This window comes from Cricetulus griseus, chromosome 6, assembly GCF_003668045.3.
Source record: "Cricetulus griseus strain 17A/GY chromosome 6, alternate assembly CriGri-PICRH-1.0, whole genome shotgun sequence".
Taxonomy (NCBI): Eukaryota; Metazoa; Chordata; class Mammalia; order Rodentia; family Cricetidae; genus Cricetulus; species Cricetulus griseus.
In genome coordinates, this window is record NC_048599.1 from 95,806,881 (window position 1) to 95,828,351 (window position 21,471).

General features: G+C 38.9%; 1 protein-coding gene across 1 annotated transcript in view; it reads right to left on the reverse strand.

Annotated features, from left to right (window-relative positions):
* Positions 1 to 990: 990 nt before the first annotated feature.
* Positions 991 to 21,471, reverse strand: part of Itga4 (integrin subunit alpha 4) — a 70,802-nt gene continuing 50,321 nt past the window's right edge. The window contains exons 18-28 of the mRNA XM_035446881.1: positions 12,681 to 12,831; positions 11,602 to 11,697; positions 10,900 to 10,979; positions 10,503 to 10,592; positions 8,338 to 8,428; positions 7,413 to 7,520; positions 6,032 to 6,157; positions 4,612 to 4,731; positions 2,326 to 2,424; positions 1,499 to 1,618; positions 991 to 1,086 (exon numbers count right to left, since the gene is read on the reverse strand). Of these exons, the coding sequence (XP_035302772.1) occupies positions 991 to 1,086; positions 1,499 to 1,618; positions 2,326 to 2,424; positions 4,612 to 4,731; positions 6,032 to 6,157; positions 7,413 to 7,520; positions 8,338 to 8,428; positions 10,503 to 10,592; positions 10,900 to 10,979; positions 11,602 to 11,697; positions 12,681 to 12,831 (1,177 nt within the window). The remainder of the gene's footprint in view (positions 1,087 to 1,498; positions 1,619 to 2,325; positions 2,425 to 4,611; positions 4,732 to 6,031; positions 6,158 to 7,412; positions 7,521 to 8,337; positions 8,429 to 10,502; positions 10,593 to 10,899; positions 10,980 to 11,601; positions 11,698 to 12,680; positions 12,832 to 21,471) is intronic.

Consider the following 21,471-nt stretch of genomic DNA (forward strand, 5'->3'; position numbering starts at 1 on the left):
GTTCAGTCTATGAATGGGCTTATTCATATCTAAAACAATGTTTGTATACAGTCCTGGGTAATATATATTTAACTAGAATAAGAAAAACAACAACATCCTAGTAGATATTCATGTTTGCTTAATTTGAAACAGTGAATGTTTTATGAAATATTGGCTCCCTAATCTTTCTTTGCAGTTTTAAACCACCAGTTAGCTACGGTTCATATTACAACATCATGAATCAGCTAAAGTAGAATATTTAGAATCTGCTATGAGGAAAAATTCTTAAGAATTGTTTTTCTGAATAAAAATATGAAAAAATCCCAGATGCTCTTGATAAAAGAAATAGACAGTAATTGTATCTTCTAGAAAAGCATATGTACATACAAGGAAGAGTCCATAGCTGGCTGCTTATCCAGAAGCCACATTTTTCCAGAAGCTACCCTGCTCTGCATTGATACTGTTCACCAGGCACTTAAAATTCATATCTGCCAGACAAAGGGCCATAGGGACACAGCTCAAGGATGACGCGCCACCAACAACAATCTTCAAATCCACTTTTTAAAATGACTTATCCATTAGAAAATCTGGAAACAGCTCTCTGAAAGAGTCTACATGGCTTCAAAGATCATCATCATATTTTGAAAATGTCTCAAAAGTATATTTGAAACCAACAAGTGCCCTTTCTGTGTCATTGACCCCACTAACATGAGCACATATAGTCACTATCTTCTTGGAAGACTGTTCCTTTTTAAGTCTGTCTGGCTAAATCTGGAATTTCTTTCAAGTTGTCTTTTGAAGTTCACTTCTCTCGAGTAAGTCAATAGCTTTAGTGTTTTTCTGTACTCATCCATTTTGCATTTTCTTTCTTGAAGATTTTCCCTGCATTAAGACATAGTACGTTACAAGATCACAAGTACCTGGACGAAGAGAAATTACGAGGGGTCTTATGAACAGGGTCTTTTCCTAACTTACCTGAGTCTTTGTTCAGTTCTCTCAATCTAAAAGTCTTTAGTCATCGTTGCTCTTGCTGTCGACATAACTCCAGCTGTCTCTCCTATTTTCTTCTTGTACAATAGACTTGTATTGTCTTTTAAAGAACCCGGCCTGAAAACAGATTAGATAACTAGTTTCAAACCCATAATATTCATATCACATATCTAACCAGTGTAGAATACTTTTAAAACTGTGCCCCAGGTTACACTAGCCCTGAAGACAGTCGTAAAAGTGATAATCAGTATGAGGCATGGAGGGTTAACACTGGACTTGGGAGTGATATATACATATTCCACCACATATTGATATTCAATATTATAGGCATTTTCCAAATGGATTCTTGAAATTAGAATAAATACAAGATCAGTATTAAACATTCATCTAGTGACTAAAACAAGAAGAATGAATACTGAGCCTAATTGGCTTTGAGACATTAAAGGCATTCTGAGTAGTTTAACTATTAGTAATTATTAAAGATGGACTGTCTATAAAGCACAAGAAATTAGTAACTGTTAAGGATTACCTTCCACATAAGGCATGAAATTAATAAAAGTACAATAAGTCCAAGTAGCAAGCTGCTGGTTATAATCACAATGGTGAATTGCCGTTTGGGTCTTTGATGATGGAGCCCTTCCAAGATGACCTGCACAAGCAGAGCAAATGCACACTCAGAAACAGCAGTGCTGACATTTCCTTTAAAAGCCTCCCAGGCACCTGCAGAGGCCAGAACTCCCCACCCTGCCCTGATCCTAGTCTCAGCCTTCAGAAGCAGAGAGTGGAACGCCTCCATCTATGGCTCTTCCTCCCATCTTCCACATTCTCATAGCTACCAAACTGTTCTCTGTTTGCTTCCCATCATTTATGAAATGTGGGTAAAGGGTTGAAAGTCCTCTATGACCTGGTCACACGCTGACTCCTGGCTCAGATCCCCAAAAGGCACTTGTTACAAATACCTTCCCACTCTGGTTAATCTTTGGGGCCTCTGGTAGTGGATCAGTATTTATCCCTAGTACATGAATGGACTTGTGGGAACCCATTCTACGTAGAGGGATACTCTCTCAGCCTAGACACATGGGGGAGGGCCTTGGCCCTGCTCCAAATGATATGACAGACTTTGAAGGTCTCACCCTCCCTGGGGAGCAGAAAGGGGATGGGATAGGGGGGATAATGGGGAGCAGGGAAGGAGGGGAGGGAGAGGGAACTGAGATTGACATGTAAAACAAGCTTGTTTCTAATTTAAATAAAAAGGAAAAATAAAATAAACATATCTTAGAATCTTACTAAATAAATAAATACCCTCTCACTATTTCCCATACAGTTTTCATGCAGCACCTAAGAGGGTGATCTTACGTGGACAATGTTCTCATCCTTGTTTAGCTCAATAACTTTTGGGTGTGGCTCTGGAAAAGCTGTTGCTCTTATTTCAAACTTGAGTGATGAAGTCTCATCCTGTTTTAAAAAGAAATAATCAACAGAGTTTGGATTTTTGTTTATTTCCTGAAGACATGCCAATATAAATGCCACCTTTGCTATCTAGACTGTCTATAACTTATTGAACTATCATGGCTTCCTTTGGGCTCAAAAGTATGACCATCTATTTCATGGAACCCCTTTTTATTAAATGTGGCTATCTTGCAAATCACTTGATTTTTAATATTTTTTGCCAGAGTATAGTATACAATGTTGTTAGTGAACAGTATAATTTTCTCAGTAATAGTAGATTTTACCCACAAACAAGTCTTCTTGATCTGGTGAACATTCCCTCAGATTTGCCTTTTACTTGCTTATGAATGAAATATGTGCATCCTACTTAGTGTCTCAGTGACAACATCTTGCTCTAATGATAATAAAATCCAAGTGTGTGATCATCTGCAGGTGAATTCTGAGCTTTAGTATTTCAAGTAGGGAGTTTGTGACAGAATCCATAAAGACTGCAGATCTGTGAATAGGCTTTACAGATTCCATGAATATTTAAAAAATAGATGCATTTGTACATTTATAGGGGTGAGTAAGAATATTGTATTTAGATATAATCTTTAAAATACCTAATGACATTTATGTGCTTTTATGCACGTATGGAGGGAGATGACAACTTGTTGGAGGTGGTTTTCCTACCATGTGGTTCCTGGCCATCAAACTCAGGCCATTATGCTTGATGCAAGGGCTGCACCACTGAGCAATTTTAGCAAGCTGCTTTTCTTTTTCTGGAAACAGGATCTCATGTAACCCACGCTGGCTTCCAGCTTGCCATGTTAGCTGAGAAAGACCTTGAATTTCTAATCTTACTGTTCTTAAGTGCTGGGATTACAGGTATGAAATACCACACACGCAGGGCTTTGTGCATGTTTGGCAAGCACTCTCCCATTTGAGATATACCTTGGTTCTGGTCTCTAGATTCTTAAGGAGGTTGATTGCCCAAAAATGTTAAAGTCTACTGGGTAAAGGTTATTTGGCCTCTTTAGAACTAGAAATAGCAAACTTCACCTAGACCTACAGCATTCTTTCAACAGGAGAACTGACCTAGGGACAATATGTAGTGTCTAGGGACACCATTGACTGTAAGAACATGTACAGAGGCAGGAACTGCCTGGCATGTAGGGCACTCTTAAATGCCCTGCAGTGTGTATGGCAGCCTGACAACAAAGGATTTTCTGTCCACTATGTCAGTTGTGCCCCTGTTGAGAAACTTGGGGCATATAAGAAGCAGCTACCAAGGCTGAATGGCTTGCTGCTGGTTACATGACTTTAAAGCTAAGATGAATGAACATCTCTCCTTTCACTGTCTAATGAATATTCTTTTGACCACTGTGTGGTAATTTCAAAAGATGCTACTAGATGTATAATAGCTCAGTTTCTGTTGGCTATCATGGGCAGAGACAATTAAGAATATGGGAACAAAATTCTTCTCACGAAATCTACAGCTCCATTGACTGACTTTATCTGCACTGGTCACTGACACTATACATATTGGCCTGGTGGGGAAACTGAAAAAATACTTTAGGCTTTCTCTTGTCATTTGAGAGCTCCTCATAAAACATATGCTCTTTCAGAGTGAAGAGTCCAAGATGCATTTAATCCCTTTTTAACTTGAAGTCTTAAAGTTTGTAATTTTCAAAATGTATTTTTGTTACTGAATTTTGTTATAGCTGATTTTTTTCTTTTTTGAGACTGAGTCTCTTGTAGTAATAAAAGGACCTTGAACTCATTATGTAGCTGAGGAAAATTTCAAGCTTGTGATCCTCCTGCCTCCACCTCTGGAGTGCTGGGATTATAGGCATGAACTACACCCAGATTTAGTTGATACATTTTGATGGATTAGTTCTGCTTTTCTTTGAAATCAAATTTTAATTTTCTAGGCTTTAGTTTTTAAACATTATATTTTAAAATGATTTAAGGTTATGTGAATTGAAATGGAGTCAAGTTCCTCTGTTTACTTGGGGTTTGTAGAGAGTGGCATGCTTTCTAAAACAAACCTAATGATTCCACAGTTTATCTGTCAGTTAATGTAATCTTTATTCCCAAACTGTATTCTGCTCTCTAGAATTTGTAGAATGTTTCCATACTATCCTGTCAATGTAAAAATGACCAAGTTTATAGATCTACATCACAAAGTTATCCATCTGATTTTAGACTCACCATTTCTAAGACGGATGGCCGACCTTCCAGCTGGATGTGAACGCTGGCTTCTTTCCCACTTTCCATTTTGCCGAAATTGCATAAGAAATCTAAACAGTGTAGATCAGCTTTCATGCAATACTTGAAGAGAATATAAAAGCACTGAATTAAAATTTTCTACATTTAAAAAATTAACAGCTGGAGAAGATGGCTCACTGGATAGAATAGAATGCCTGCCGAGTTAGTATGAGGATAAATGAGAGTTTGGATCCCCCAAACCTGTGCAACTCTGGGGAAGATTACTTGTATCTGTAATATCACTGTTTATACTACAAGATGGATGGTGAGATCAGAACAATTTTAAGGGACAGCTAAGCTCAAAGAGGTAGAAGTTGAGGGCCAACCTCTATGGTTGCTTTCTGAATACTACGAATATACTGCAGTACACCTATATTCTCTCAAAAAATTCTTAAAAATATGAATTTTACATCTGATAACATCCTTTACATAGATTAATAATCTCCTTAGTGTGTCAGTAAGATGGCTCAGCAGTAGATGAAATTATTTACTGCCGAACCTGAAGACCTGGGTTCAAATCCCCAGAACTGGTAGATGAGAACTGTCTCCTGCAAGTTGTCCTCTGACCTCCACAGGCACACATGACTTGCTTTCTATTACTCTTTCTCCCCTCTTCCTGCTCCCCCCACCTTCCCCTGACTCAAGCCCCTATCCACTTCTCAGAAAGGGTAAGGTCTCCCATGGGGAGTCAACAAAGTCTACCATATCAAGTTGAAGCAGGACCAGCATACACACTCACACAAGTGAATATGATAAAGTATTTTTAAATATCCTTAGTGGCATTCAGCAAACTGTCCTTTTTATAAATATCATTTTCCCTTCATAGTATTTAAAACTCATCTTGCTTTAAATAAAATAAGCATTTTGTTTTATAAATTATAACAAAGTATTCAAAGTATAGCATGTGTTTCCGTCATTCTTAGTAACTGAACCTTCTGGGACAGGATGAAAAGAAAGATTTAAATTAGAATCTCCCTAAGTTAAACACTCTGTTTGTTTGTTTGTTTGTTTTGTTTTGTTTTTTGCATAACATCTCCCCTTTCTCTTATCAAGTCACCTAAATAGGAAGAATGAGAATCTCCTGCTATAAATATGGCTTCCTAGGTGTCTTGCTGTCAGGAGGGTTCTGGTATAATGTCTGTGTAGCACATGGGAGACATTTGTTAGGTAAATGAAACCCTATAGCACATACTTAGCCCTTGGCCCATCTCATTACTATATCATGCTTGTTCCTTATTAGTGGAAACATCACCCAAGATTGTATCCCTTGCCACCGGGCAGCTCAAAACCCCAGTGTATTTGGTTTCAAATGTTTTAGTTTTTTGTAGGAAGGAAGAAATGCCTATCTGAAGAAGAAACTTACCAAAAGTCTCTTGTCAGTCTTTGATAAGAATGTAACTATATCTGTCAAGGTCCCCGCTATGCCTTTTTGCTGTCCTGATGTACACTCTCTTCTATAATGTCTAAAATGGCATTGTCCAGCAGTCACCTAAAGACAGAAAATAATACAAATAATACATACATACATACATACATACATACATACATACATACATACATACTAACATACACAATCTCTATTTGGAGAGAGCTGACACAAGCATGATTTTAAAAGTTTCAATTGATTATTTTTACTACAATACATTAAGCATTTCCAAATTCCTGAAAGTGTTCTTGACAGAATTATTTGGGAAAGATGAGATCTCTGGCAAGTTCACCAACAAAACCCCAACAAAATTATAGCAGGTCTTGGGTTGACAACAAGGTCCAACTTTACTGAAGTGGGGGAGGAACAGTGGGTGAACATTAGTCTGATTTGGTTTCACAGAACAAAATATGCTATAATTATACACGCTAACATCTAAATCTGGAATTCGAGTAAATTTTCAAATGAAGATTTCAAACTCCCTTACACAGACTTTTCTGGTAATTGCTATTTTGTGATACTCAGAAGTAAAAAGACATCTTTGACTGACAGCTGTAGAGCTTCCATGAGACCAAACTAGGTCCTCCATATGTGGGAGACAGTTGTGAAGCTTGGACTATCTGAGGAGACCCTGGCAGTAGGAACAGGATCTATCCCTGATACATGAGCTAGATTGCTGGAGCCCATTCCCTATGGCGGGATGCCATGCTCAGCCTTAATGCAGGGTGGAGGGGTTTGGTCCTGCCTCAACTTAATGTGCCAGGCTTTGTTGACTCTGCATTGGAGCCATTACCCATTGAGAGGAATGGGGGGTGGGCTGGGGGGGGAAGAGACAGGGGCAGGAGGAGAGGTAGGAGGGAGAACTATGGTTGGAATGTAAAATGAAATTTCATATAAATAAATGGAATAAAAAGAAATCTCATGAACCAAGATGAAATCATTGGCGTAAGAACTGATTCAAATACTTCCTTAAAGAGGGCTTGCCTTCCTGTTCTTGCCATAGTGGCTTCAAGCTTTGTGGAACATTCTACTAATTTTATCACTTCCACAGGTTCATGTCCCAAAGAAATCAAGGAAAACAATTAATAAAGATAGAGGAGCAGGTTTTCTGCTTGTGCACGACAGTGCAGGTGTCACCTCTGGGCTACAGTCCTGAAGAAATGTATTATGTTCAGGGTTCTCTCAGTGAATGTATATGGAATTCACTGCTTGAGTGGTACCAAAGTGAATAGGAATCTCCATCTTCACAACAGTCCTTGGGATAAAGGGTTGGTATTTAACACACACTCTATGTCAGACAAAGGGAACATCTTTTTACCTGGACATCTAAAATGTTGAACAACTTATCAGTTTGAGGGAGAAAAGAATTGGGTACCATTATTTCCAAACTAACATTTGGAGCCATGCTAATGCCAGTGTTTATGACCTGAAAAAGAAAGAACAGGATTTAATTTTTCCCAGTTATAAATGCAGAATTACTAGCCAAAGTGGAGGGTGTATAGTTGGCAGATACCCAACAAAGCAGATAGAATATCCAGTCAGAATTTTTCCAGTTTAGTCAGTTCAAACAGGCCCTCCAACCTATGCCTGATTTTCATTTCTCACTAGCCATATCTGGTAACCTTGGCCCAGTAAGTAAGCACTGGCACTTTCACTATGTAATCCAAGATTTGCATTCTATACACTGTTATACTACCCAAACAATGCTTGGACAGTGCTTTTGATTAAAACAAATATTTCTGTAGACATTACCTCTTAAATCTGTGACCAGCTAAAATTTCTGCTTACCAGCTAAACTTTCAAAAATTAGTTTTATATTAGTGTATTAACACTTCTATATGATAGTATTTTTGAACTGAAAAAAAAAAGGTCATTCAATACTGATGAAGCTTGTCCTAATCCAGAAGTCTGGAGGGCAGACCAACCATATCGATCTTGGAGAAAGGTAAGGTAAATGCTTCCCAACTACAGATTTCCTGATTTACTCCCAACCATGTTTTCCCTTGGCTTGCTGCCTTGAATGCATCTTCAGAAGGGTCAAGAGACCCCCAACTCTGCCTGTTCCAGGCATTCATGTATCTTAGAAAGAAAATTTGAGACAAGAGAAAGGAGAAAAGCAACAGAAGTTTAAGAGGGAAGTCACTGAGGCTGAGGGAACAGGAATCCCCATGGTGCAGGGCATAAGACCAACTCTTTCTTCCTTTCCATCTGTCACAAACGGCAACAAAATCAGCTTCACTTACATGGAATGTGAAGTTCAGCTTCTCTGCCATGCATGTTTCAGGCTCGTTTTCTTCACTTGATCCATACACAAATGAAGTTGGGTTCACAAACCTGCCAGAAACAAGGTCAGCTTGAATGTACTGTCTTTTTGATGGGGGGCTGTACAGTCTGTCTTTAGAAGTGGAATATAGTACATTTAAAAGGAAACACAGAGTCCTCTTGGTTTCTTGGTCATATTAAAGCTCTAATAATTGATCAAAAAGGAAGGCCGTGTCTCTGACCCGAGGGGCCATGCCTATTCTAACCAATATATGTACTTGCCTTTCCCACACCTGCTGGCTTGCTGCTGTTTGCACTTTTTTTCAGCCCTAAAATGATCCATGCAAATTTGACAAGTCTGAGCTGAAGCCTTAACTTTCCCTAGGGCATGTAGAGTATGTGGTAGCTCCATCTAACCTGTTTATTTCTTGATGGCTGCTGCTGCCAAACCTCAAAACTCTGGGAACAAGCCAAACACCAACTTTTCATGATAAAGTTTTTGCTAGAACACTAGTTTTTGTTGTTGTTGTTTGTTTGTTTGTTTCTTTTTAATCCTCCAATTAGACAAATGTGTGCTGATCAACAAGCACTGAGGAAGCTCTTCCGTGGGGAAGTCCCTACTCTAGGAGTCTCTCACATTCAGGAATCCAGGAGTCAGGAGAGGTATCAGAAATCATCCAAGGACACATACTTGTGCAGCTTAATACTTGTTATCTTTGTCTCAAATCCTAACATGTGAACAGTGGAAATGGAGAAGCAGCATGTATACTCAGTGTCAGTGTCAGTGTCAGTTTTGGTTTGCTTCACTACTGACTCCAGGCCTGCTTTTCCCAGAAGGACCACTCTCTCCCTCCTTCCTACAACTGATACTCAATTCGATCAGTTACAGAAAGTGACATTTTATGCAGTTGGATGCCTTCTTCATGCATGCTTAAAATGATGGAGGGATGCATTATATTTAGAGCAATAAATAAGATTCATTTGCCCATTTTATTCTGTTAATTCATATCTTCTGGTGTTTCCAAAATGTATGTATGCATCTAGCATGAAGTGGGAAGTGGCCCAGGTGTCCCCATCCCTAACTAAAAACCTGTGGACAGCTAAGGCTTTCTGCAGAACGCAAGTCAGTATTCTTTATGTGTGTGGCTCCAGGTAGGTTGACACACATTTCTGTGGGTGGTCCCGCACTCACGAATACATGGGTAGCATGAATTGGAATTTTTTTTTTTAATGACATGAATTTGGGATCTTTTAGGGAAGTAGAGTGGATTTAGGTAGAATTAGGGGGAGGAGTTGATGGATGAATATGATCAAAATACGTTGCATGAAATACAGAGTTAAATGTTTGTAGTGCAATGATTATTGGGCATGCTAGTACACGTGTGTAAAGCCAGCCTTCATGAGGCAGAGCCAGGATGATCACCAACACCTCTAGAATATCCTTCTCATCTACACAAGTTGCAGGCCATGCTGGACCACACAGAGAGAAACTCTATCCCCAAAACAACAAAAATGTTTAATACAGACTAATAGCTTAAAAACCGGCCAGAGGAGTCATGAAAGGTTTTGTTATTCCCCTCTTACATTCTGTAGCCACATATTTTGAATCAGAGAAAGATCCACTTAGAAATTACTAAAACCACAGGAAACAATAAAGCTGGCCCCTGGATTGTGACTGAGGAGTACTCTCTGGATTCAAGAATAGACAGGAGCCTGCTCTGTTATGTCTTAGTCATTTGCCACACAGATAGATGTGGGCTCTGGAGAGTGGCAGTTTGGCTAAGTGCATAGTCCTTTGTGTCTCCCCTGGTGCGGCCACTGGGTACCATGCCATAAAGCTGCATACTACCTAATTCTGCGCCCCTTGGTTGCAAACTGAATGATGACCGTGGTCTGCTGAAAGCTTACTGGGGCGCTTCCAGCACAAAATCTCTAGCAGCTGGCCATGAGTTTGATGTAGCATCAGAGATGATTACAGAGTGGATTAAAATAATGAATCACCAATCAAGCCATTGCACTCAGAGGCAATCACAGAGACACAGTATCTTTTCCACTCAAATGTATCCAAACACACTTCTGTCATCAATAGAAGGAAAAAGTAGTAGTGAAAATGCTCTCTAATCCAGAGGCCTCTGTCTCTACTTACCCGTGAACAGTCAGCATAACTTCATATCTCAGAGGTATCACTAATGTCACTTTGTTGTCCTTCACTTGGTCCATTTCTCCTTCATTTTCACTGTAGAAACAGAAAACCGTATGAGAACCCAACATCAGAGGGCATGAACTGCATACTATGCAGACTTTAGAGAAGGCTCTTTAGTAGCATTGGGGAAAGTAGCAAAAAAAAAAAAAAAAAAAAAAAGAGAGAGAGAGAAATGGCAGCAAGGCATTTTAGGCATGGTTGGGTAGAAACTGCTCTCATTATATACATTGTTGCCATTTTATAGACAAGTATCAGAACAGAGCTTTGTGAATCCCTTAAAGCCATCACTAGAATGTGGCATGTCCTTTATGACAACTACTTCTTGACCACTGAACCATACCAGGAGGCTTGCACGATGATGCTGAGGTCCTCATCTGCCCTGCTGAGTGAGCTTACATCCAGGAGAAAGCTAACATCTATCTGGAAAGAAGAGGGGAAAAGACCCACTTTTTAATCTAAAATCCATTTTCATAGATTGAATTTTCATTTTCCTTAATAGATTTTGTTGTTTCTCAAGAAAAACACAGTGGCTGAAGTTCCACCCTTCACTCAGTAGCAAGATACAGACACTGTTGGTTTCAAAGCATAAGCATTTCTATGCATCACTTTCAGAAACAAAGCCTTCTCTAAATGTAAAGACTGGCAGGCCCAGACGGACACCATTAGGAACGCTTTAACAACTTGGTTGAGGACTCTTGCCAAAAACACCTTTTTTGTATAGCAGAGGTAACATGCCTGGCAGACAGGGCCACCTGGGGTGGGGGTGTTGGAAAAGAGTGAACAGGCAAAATGCATTCTGATTGACACATTTACTTGCCTGTCTTGACATAAACAGGTTCCCTGCTCACACCCCCCACCCCCTGCCCCCCATCCCAAACAATGAGTATTGCCAAGAATATAAACACAAGGCTCAAAGATTTCAGAACACTTTGGTTTCATTTAGCTCCACAATTAAGTTCAAAAATACATTTTTTAATGCAGCATAAAGTAGGAGAACGCATTCCTATTAGCAAATGAAAACCGCAAATGCTTAAATGCTTACCCTTGAGAGACGATCCACATATATGTAACCAAGGCTGCAGGCAAGTTTCACTATGCCAGAGCTTTCTGTCACTTCACAGTTTATTTGTTTCTCTTCCTAAAGAAAAAAAATTAGTTAGAAAAAAGAGAAATAAGACATTTATAACACATGTTTAGGGATGATTCTTAAAAATATTTTCTTAGGAAACAATTTTCTGCTTAGCTTGGGAATAATAATATGTGGAATTATAATAGATGATACAAATATGTATACATAAGCAATAGGCATGTATTCGTACCCATGTGAATTCTCCATTAACAGCTCCTGGGTGTGAGCTCTCATGTTTCTCATTTTATCTAAAAGGAAATTCTTTGAAAAACTAGGGAACAAGAAAGCTCATAAGGTTCGTACTTCTTTCTAATATACATGAAATGTTTTTAAAGTATTAATTGTAGTGTGGTAATAATAATAGAAATATATGAAAGTATAGGCTCCGAGTACCTAGAATTTCTCCCCCTCCTTTTGAAGTAGATTCACAGTGATCTAGGGGAAGGGGTAAATAGCTACTTTTAAAAGGTTAAAAGTTCCCTGGGGTTGACTGGCTAGATGATAGGGAGATCTCAAGGCAAATGTGCAGGAGGCTTTTCTCTTTGCAGTTCAACCTTACTAATACTTCACTGATGGATTAAAATGACAATAATTGGAATGCTATGTTATCTTAAGATCTATGTGTACTCTGGGACCTGTCTTGAAAAGAGGATTTCAGGACTGAGGGAGGCTGATAGTTCAGAAGACTTGGATAAAGGATGAGAACCTCAACCTAAAATGTAGAGCATGGATTCTGGGTTTCTTAGCATGGAGGATGCTCCAAGATGAGCATTGTTGGCATCTTAAAAACATGTGACAGGGATGCAGAGGTGGTACTTAAGAGATCTCAGAGATAGGGCACAAAGAACATCTCAAATTAACCATGAGAGTCTATGATGCCAAAGCGTTAGATGACAACTTCGGTTGTTTATACTAAATAGATGGAGTAAATACGGCACTTACGTTTGCTTTACAGTTGAGTACATTCTTCTATCATGGTTTCTGGGACTTACCAGGTCTAAGATCTTAATGAAATAAAGGCCTGTAGGGAGTTGGATGTTCAAGGTTGTTTCATAAGCATCATCTCCAGCATTGAACAAGGACACATTTAGCATGATGGTCTTCATACTCCCAACAGCAAGATAGGTTTTATTTTCATATGGCCTAGAAATTAAGTAATTGCAGTAAAAATTTCTCCCTCCATATATAAATTCATGAAAATAAACCATTAACATAAAAAACCATGAATGATCTCATACAGACAGATTTAAAACTTCCATTTCTCATTTCAGATACGTTCAACCAGTTGCTCTCAAAGAAAAGTTTGATATTATTATGTTTTGATTTTTAATTAATTATTATAAAATGATCATTTTAATGCCCTTTTGCTCAACTAACACTTCCTCATTATTTGTAAATTTTATAATCTTTGAAAAGACATTGATTGAACTAGCTTCTACCTAAGCTAAAGATTAGAAGAGGGGAAACTGAGGAAAAGGAAATGAGAAACCATAAGGGAATTTTGGCAGAAGTACAGCATAGTACTGCTCTGGCCTGTGCATGGTTGTTGGTACAGGGATCCATCGAAGGAGACCACACTTCTGAAGCAGTTAATTGGTTGCCTCTGATAAAGCTAAATCACAGAAATGATTCCATGTCCTGTGAACTGAGAGACAAAGGTCACTGGAGATCTAGATACATGGATAGAGGTTTTAGTTAGCTCAGCTAGGCCTTGGCAATCCAATTTATAATGATGATAAAAATTACTATTCAGTGAAGATCTGGATCCAGTGCATTCCATGGAATCCCTAAAATGTTTCAAGTATGCAGAACTTTGAGCAGAATAGAGACATTCAGAGCTACAGACTTAGACTATTCTAAGCCCTTGAGCCAATTGCTCATTTCTGCAGAGCACAATGTCCACCTTTTCCAGGCAGGAAAATAAAAATATAAAATCCTTACAACTTGCAGTTACAGTATGCTATGATTTTCGAAACTTCCCCCCAGAGCCATCAAGTAATTCCAAAATTAAAAAAACTGGATTAATTAATTCAAACTGGAGAAGGCTGTATGCCAAAGCAACCAGGTGGAGACAGTTTAACGACAAGAGGCATAAAGGGTTATTTAAGAACACATTTCAGATCGCTAATTTAAATCTAATACTTGGGAGATGGATGAATCACCTAGTAAGACTGAGGGTCCCACTGTAGTAAGTCAGCCACCATCGCCGTCACACAAAGCATGTTGTTAAAATGCATTTCCCTGCCTCACAGGAAAGATACGGGACATATTTCCAAATAACTGTAAACAACTATTAGAAATATTTGGAAATAATTTGGGAATGACCAGCTCTTGGAGAGGAGGCAAGGACCACTTTTGTCCAGGGTGGGAAAGGTATTGCTGTTCTTTGCTTTTCTATTCATCTGATACTCAGGTTTGCTACTCTTCAAGGCTGACCATTTTGGAGTCAACGTGGATTATCCTTTGGATTTCTGTTTCACATTCATTCTCTCCTCTGCCATCAAACCAACTACACAGTGCCCGGGCAGTGCAAGTGCTGCCAGTGACTTTGAGAGACAGAAGCATCAACACTTCTCATTATGACCCTGTGGCCCTCGAGGATCTGCCTTAGCCTCACTTTCCACTGCATAGCATGGGACATTCCTTTGTCTTAGCTGCATCAACCTCCAGACAGCAGCCCCCACACAGATGCTTTCCGACTTCCTCCATGCTCCCTCCACCTTGATCATTTCCTCCCCCTTGTGCACCGGCTTAGCTTACACTTGCTCCTGAGGGCCAGTTACACAGCAGGTAACACCCAGGAGACACCGAGAAGCATATTTGACAATGCCAAGTCAGTTTCTCTCACCATGAGTCTAAATTTTCATGGAAGCAAGAAACTGGATCATGGTTATATGAATTTCCTATGCGCCTAGAAATATACTTACTGTGCAAAACAAAAAAAAATGTGTTTCAGGTGAAAAGGACTGAGTTATATTCAAGAGACAAATAAAAAGCCCCCCAAAAAAGTATTGGATATGTTATTCACTTTTAAAGTCTTAGGAAATCTTCAACATATAGTCTGTGAAACTGCAGTTTGAGGGCATGCTTGTTTGTTCTAAAATGATACAAATATTTCAAATGTTTCCTTAAGAAACTTAATGTCCCACTATAAAGTAATGTGATCTCCACTCTAGTCCACATCCAAATATGTTCATAAGTGATACAGCTCCTGAAATGACCAGACTAATGACACAATATAACTCAGGCAAAGTCAATACTGGAAGGGAAAAATTACTTTCCAAAATTATTAAGTATTCTGAACGTCAGATAAATAAAGTTGTAGCTTAGAACCCTTCCCTGACATTGAAAACCCCCATAGCATATTTCTAAGAAACTGGACCACCACTCACTCACAACATAAAAATTCTGCCCCATTTATTCTGACACTTCCTCATATCAAAGTTATTTGTGTAGAAAGAAGCAAACATCCTAAGGCACACACATCTCATTAACTGTGATAAAATGAATACTTGTATGAAGTTGGCACCCAAATCAAGAAAAGACACTATCCACGTGGAAAATACATGGGGCAGGGCTCCTTTCCAGTTACTGCCCAGACCACTAATTCTTAAAATTTACTACTCTAGTTTTGCCCAGTTTTCATTTCATATATATGGGATTAGAGAGTATGTAATCTTTTTCTGTAACTGATTTTGAATGTAGTTCCTTTTGTTCAAAGCTTCATAAATAAAATTAGCCTAATCACTGTTTGCAAATGTCTATGATCCACTCTAGGAGTTATTCCCCTTCTTATTTTTTCCCTCTGTGATCAGCATGGTGTCAGCAATTTCCACTGCTGAACGATAATAGTCCGGTGCTGAATACATACATGTAGTTTTGCTGTGGATTCTCTCTTTCCACACCTCTCCTCCTCCCCTTCCGGTATTTCTTTTTATCTGACAGAACTTTTTTAATATAAGATTAATTCCTTGAAAATCTCTGAATGTTGGTGTAGGGAACTAAAATAAGTTATACTAAGAAAATAAATTTACATCACAAGATATACTATGAGAAACTATTTTTACCTATAAAAATAAAGCTAAACTAAATGATTGCCATATACAAAGCAAGAATGTCAAATAGAGTAGGCATCTGGAAACTCCTGCGTAAAGATAAAAGTTATTCCCTTATTTTCATAAATAAAGTCTTACTGAATCCAGCCATTCTCACTTTTACACAAATGAGCAACTGAGTCTGAGTGCACTGTCCCAAGAAATTTAAAATGTTACTTTCTTTTTGTAGGAAAGATTTGACTGGCCTCTGCTATAGAACTTATTTGGCTGATAAAAATAGTTTCAAATCAAACAAGCAATGTGATATGACTAGACTTAACTAAAAATCCATTATTTTTGCTGTTTTTTTATTTTGTATTTTACTGTATTTGTGTGCACTTGTGTGCACGTGTGTGTGTGTGTGTGTGTGTGTGTGTGTGTGTGTGTGTGTGTGTGTGTGTGTGTGTGCGCGTGTGTGTTTAATAGTCATGCGATGGATGTGTAGGTCAGGCTGGCCTTGAACTTATGATCCCATCCCAGGCTCCTGAGTGTGCTATGACTGCATGTCGCATCAACAAACCTAGATCCATTCTGAGTTCAACAGAGGCTTCCTTTATTTCACCTGGCAGAGGCTATAGGCCTCTTAGAACCCATGTGTAAGTAGAGAAAAGTAATCCATCCGGCAGGGTTTTAACTCCCCCTCTCCCCCCCCCCCATGTAGCATCCATACAAAAGAAGAGGAAGAAATAAAGGACACCCTATGTAAACCAATTTTCCTTCCTGAGTCTTGGATTTGAGAAACAGCACAATGAACATGTAGTAAGAAATAGTAGGCATTCTAGCCCTGGCTATCATTTCATCCTGGAGGAATTTGACTGAGTGCTCATGGGCTATCCCGGCACTGAGGAGATGGTGCGGCTTGCCCATATTGTGAGCCTGTGGGCTTAGCCAGCGTGCATCTTCTTGGCAGTGCATGTTAAATGGTGAAAAGAGAGCGATGCTGCCTTCTCCCTACTGTTCTATCATCGTGTTACAACCAAAGGGACTTTCAAGGTTCTCTAAAAGTAAACTTCAGCTTGACATTAAAGTTTAATTAAGACTTGTACAAGAGCTGCTTAGAAATAGACGTTCATAAAATATTCTGGCTTGGAACCAAAGCATTAGTCACTGAACACCTTTGGGAGAGGAGTTGGCACTTCGACAAGCAACAGAAGGTGGAAGCGTGGCATGCACAGGCAGCTTCATAGACAGCAGCCGATTAGAGCAGCACCAGGCTCTTGTCAGCAAGACTCCTGGTTCAGGTTTCATTTTAAGCTATTTTGCACAATTAACCACAATCCTAACTTACTCTTTTTTACTGTACACCTCATCGCAGATTTTGATTCTTTAACAAGATGTCATTGGAAAGACACCAGCCGGCATTGCACATGACATGATGTAGAGCCAGATGCACATCTGGACTGGTGGCACAGCTGAACCAGAGGCTTCCCCGGGACTCACAGTTCATTCTTCATTAAAACATGCATAATGCAGGCTTGAAATTTACAAAGCTGCAAAGTCCACATCAGTGACACAAACCCAGGTACTGTGCATACAGAGAATCATAACTTAATAAATGAGAGAGGAAACCAGAAAGCTGTAACAGGAGCCTCTACATTTTCTCTCAGTGAATATGACTGGATTATACAAGATCTTCTCAAAACCTTAGTATCATCAAGACATTCTTCACAAAATCAATTTGGTCTCTGTAGCTTACTTATTTTTGATCAGGGTGCTAGGGACCAAAAAAGAAAAAAGGAGAGAGAGGAAGAAGAGAATAAGGAGAGAGGAAGAAAAGGAAAAAAAAAAAGATGCCAGTGCAAAGTACAAGGTAAATGGTCCTCATACTTTAATGTTTAAAGATACACAGTAGATTTATTTGAGAAAAGAGTAGCCTCCAACAAGTGGCCCCCAGTCCAAAGCCAAAATTTACCCTCTTTTCTTTCTCTTTACTATTATTCCAGGGAAAATAAAACACTGAGGGATTCTTGCTGCCAGGGATAGGCCGATTATGCAACTTTATTGAATAAAAGCAAACTTGCCAAGTTCAAGGAGAGACCTGAAAATGAGGTTGGACTGGAAGTTGGGTAGCAAGTGAGTGCTCTTCTGTAGAGAAGGATATAATTCATTCTTCCCAAATTTGTGAGGTCAGTGAGGCTTTTATTTTGAAAGGATAGTTCTATTAGATTAGCCCTTTGAGGAGTTAAAAGCATGATGATGTCAGGTACCATTCACTACTTACCGCCTACTCACCAATGAGTTCCCCACTTCCTGCTAACAGAACCCCAGATTATTCAGGCAGTAGGCCACACTCCCTTGAAATTAGAGAAGATGAGTTTCTAGTTCAGTTTTGGGGAATGAAGCCTGATATCTAATATGATCATAAGGATTCCATTCTTCCTGCACCACGACAGATTTTTGGAAATGCATGCTTGTCAAGTTAGGGTAGGCATAGAAGGGCTATCTTTTCTGAAAAGTCTCCAAAAGAATAAAGCAAAACAAAAACAACACTATTATTCTTGCACCTCTTTTCTTGATTTGAATATTAGGGTTAAAGTATTATAATGATAAAAAAGCCAAAAGAATATGAAAAACAACCATCTATGTCCAGGCTTCCTAGCTGCATAAAAGATGTACAACTGCCATCTCCTTGCAGACATTGTGCCAAGTAGATTTCTGTAAGTCAGGATTTATCAAATACTTTGTTACTCCTATTATCAAAACGAACTGGTCATTTACATCCTGACCTATATGAAAAGTCTGACTGTAAACTCTTTCTTGATGGCTAATACTAGTTATTATAGTTGTTATAGCATCATGTTTGCTCACTGTTATTTTACTAGGGGAAACCCTCTGGCTGGTTTATTGTCCCAGGAATTTGGACACATGGGAGGAGGCTTCACCCTAATGGAACCACGAGGGAATTTGAATCTGCACTGCTTATCACATCCTGAGCAGTTTATTATTGCAGGCATCAGAAACTCGTGTTCTTTAGTGAGTAAATGCATTTACATAAACAGGCTTCTAGATCTGGGACACATAATACCATTACTGCCAGCAGAGTTACAGCCAGAAGAAGGCATACAGCATATGGCCCCAATTTGCAGAGAGTTACTGAGAAAGGAGAGAAGACACCTACATGGAGAGACGCTGTATTTTTGTCTGACACAGAATAACTTACTCAAAACACAGTTAGTCAAAAGCTTTCAGTGTGGCTCTGAAAACTTAATTAGAAGAGTTCTCATTTGCACATCCCTCAAATGAGTTATCATTAGCTTCATAAAAATAGTTTGTAACTTTTCAAATTGATGCACAAAGATTCGTGCCTACTGCTTTACAGTGGAATTCATACCATTCCAAAACAGCAACACCTTTTGTTGAACTCACAAATGGACCAGGCTTTGAACTAATCACTTGTATTAAGTGCATTTTGAAAATTAAAACATCCTATAGAGAAGGCACAATTTCTACTATTTTATAGCAAAGAAAGAGGAAGCAAATAAGCTTCTCTTAAAAGGCTATCTTGCTGTTAAAACAGTGGATGTAGGAGTTGAACCTATTCACCTTGACCACCGATGTGAAAGTTTAAATCACTACATTGTTCCCCTGGTTTCAGTGTGATAAAGACTTATAGAAAATAATGGAGCAAGAATAGTTAAGTGGGGTTAAGAATGAGAGGACAGGGTGGAGGAGAGATAACACTAAAAACCTTTGAAAAAGCCAAATGGAAACCTACTACTCTAGAAGTTTCCTAAAATGCATACATATATATGGGTAGAGTTATCCTATAACGAGGAAGTAATTCCTCTTGCAGACATATCTAGGCTAGCAATTAAACGCTCAATAACAGAAGTAGGTTATTGCTTCTGGAGATTTTGGTCAGTGGATTCACCCAGACCATAAAGTATTACAGGTATTACCATTACTCTTGGTCACCATGTAGAACTTGATAATAAGATTCTATTGTTAAAGAGGCATAGAACATGGAGAAATCAATCTAGTACTGACCTGGAAGCCTCATCCCTATTTGTTAGCTTTCACAGTGACAGAAGGTGCTATGCTATTCAGGAGACAGGTAATCATCAGTCTTACCGATCTGTGAGCCCTCTATGCTACAATAATGACCACCATGGCAAGACGTGCCCACAGATGCAGTAGTGGCACAGGTGTTATGGGAGTAACCAACCACTTTTCTGATTGGATTTGAGGTCCACTTCATAAAATGGAGCTTAAGCCTGACACTGGGGCCAAGAACCCAAGGCCCAGGTATATCATAGGAGCTAGGGAAGAACCTATTAGTATTATTCTACTAAATGAACACAGTATTTAACAAATTCTCAAAATACAAATCCTTATACCCATAGATCAGAACAACTGTCAACTTTCATCAAAGACACTTCTTTTGTAGTAGATAGTGATGAGCCCAGAAACTCACAACTATAGAGAATAAGGTATGGCAGATTACTCAAAACTAAATGAACATCTATATCACACTATCTTTTCCCAAGACTCAGAAATCACTTCAGAATAGGGAGCGCAGTAAGACTTTAAGAAACAGAGGCAGTGGGAGACTACAGATAAATAGTGTTTTCTGGATACAACAGGGCAATTGCACATATGAACAGACAGCAGCTATGACTACACATACAAGATCAAGCCAGACAAAATCACAACATGGATGGGGAAAGTGGGAATACAAAGTCCTGCCCTTGGCTAAAGAGCGAGTAATGAAAAAAATGACTGTGTTGAGAGGAAGAATCAGCTTTATTCAACAATGCGGCCCCTGAGGAGATACCCATGCTCCAGTATATGAAATTATAGTCACGCACACACTGGCTGCATAAAGTGGACTACATGTGTTAGAAAAAAAAAACATAAAGAAGAGAATACATGAAACCTGGAAGGAATATTGATGGGGGTAGAGAAGGAGTTGGAGGGAAAGAAAGGTGGACTTGTCCAAAACACATTATATGCGTGTATGAATTCTCCATCAACTTTAAAAAGTGAACTTATAACTCTGCCCGTTGTGAAGGTTTCTTGCTTGAGTCCCATAGAAGTCAATGAGAACTTTCTGGGGTATTAGGATATGCATTTCCATTAGGCATTGTGAGTATTGTCCTGGACATGACTCAAGAGCACATCCTAAGGAACATCACCTTTCGCTTGTCCAGCTACTGTTTAAAATCCCAGGCTTGATCTTTAATTGGAAAACACTTCCAATTAAAAATGTTAAGTAGACAGTGTTTGCAAGAAAATAGAAAATTAATAATTCCATGTTATTTGAATAAGTTGAAAACATTCTTAGTGACATTTTCACAAAAGCTTTGAAATCTCATTTCCTCATGAACTAGGATATTTGCAATGAAAAGTTGTTAGAAACACTATTCATCTATGGTTAAGAAAAACTCCTGCTCTACAACCACACCTGTACAACTTTTATCAAAGTCTGATATATGTAAATCCCTGCACATCTTAGAAAACAAATACACAAATGGAAAGTTCTAATTTGTTCAACTGATAGATTCACAAAGTCACACTATGCTCTTGTGTACAAAGCAGTTACTAATCACTGTCAATGACTAGAGTGAGCCAACTGAATCAAGTCAAGGGCTTCTTGCCCCTCCACTGTAGATGTCCATGGCTACACTGGCATTGCCTGACTGAGAAAAATCCATGCTCTTTTCCAGCAAAGGTATTCAACATTGTGCCT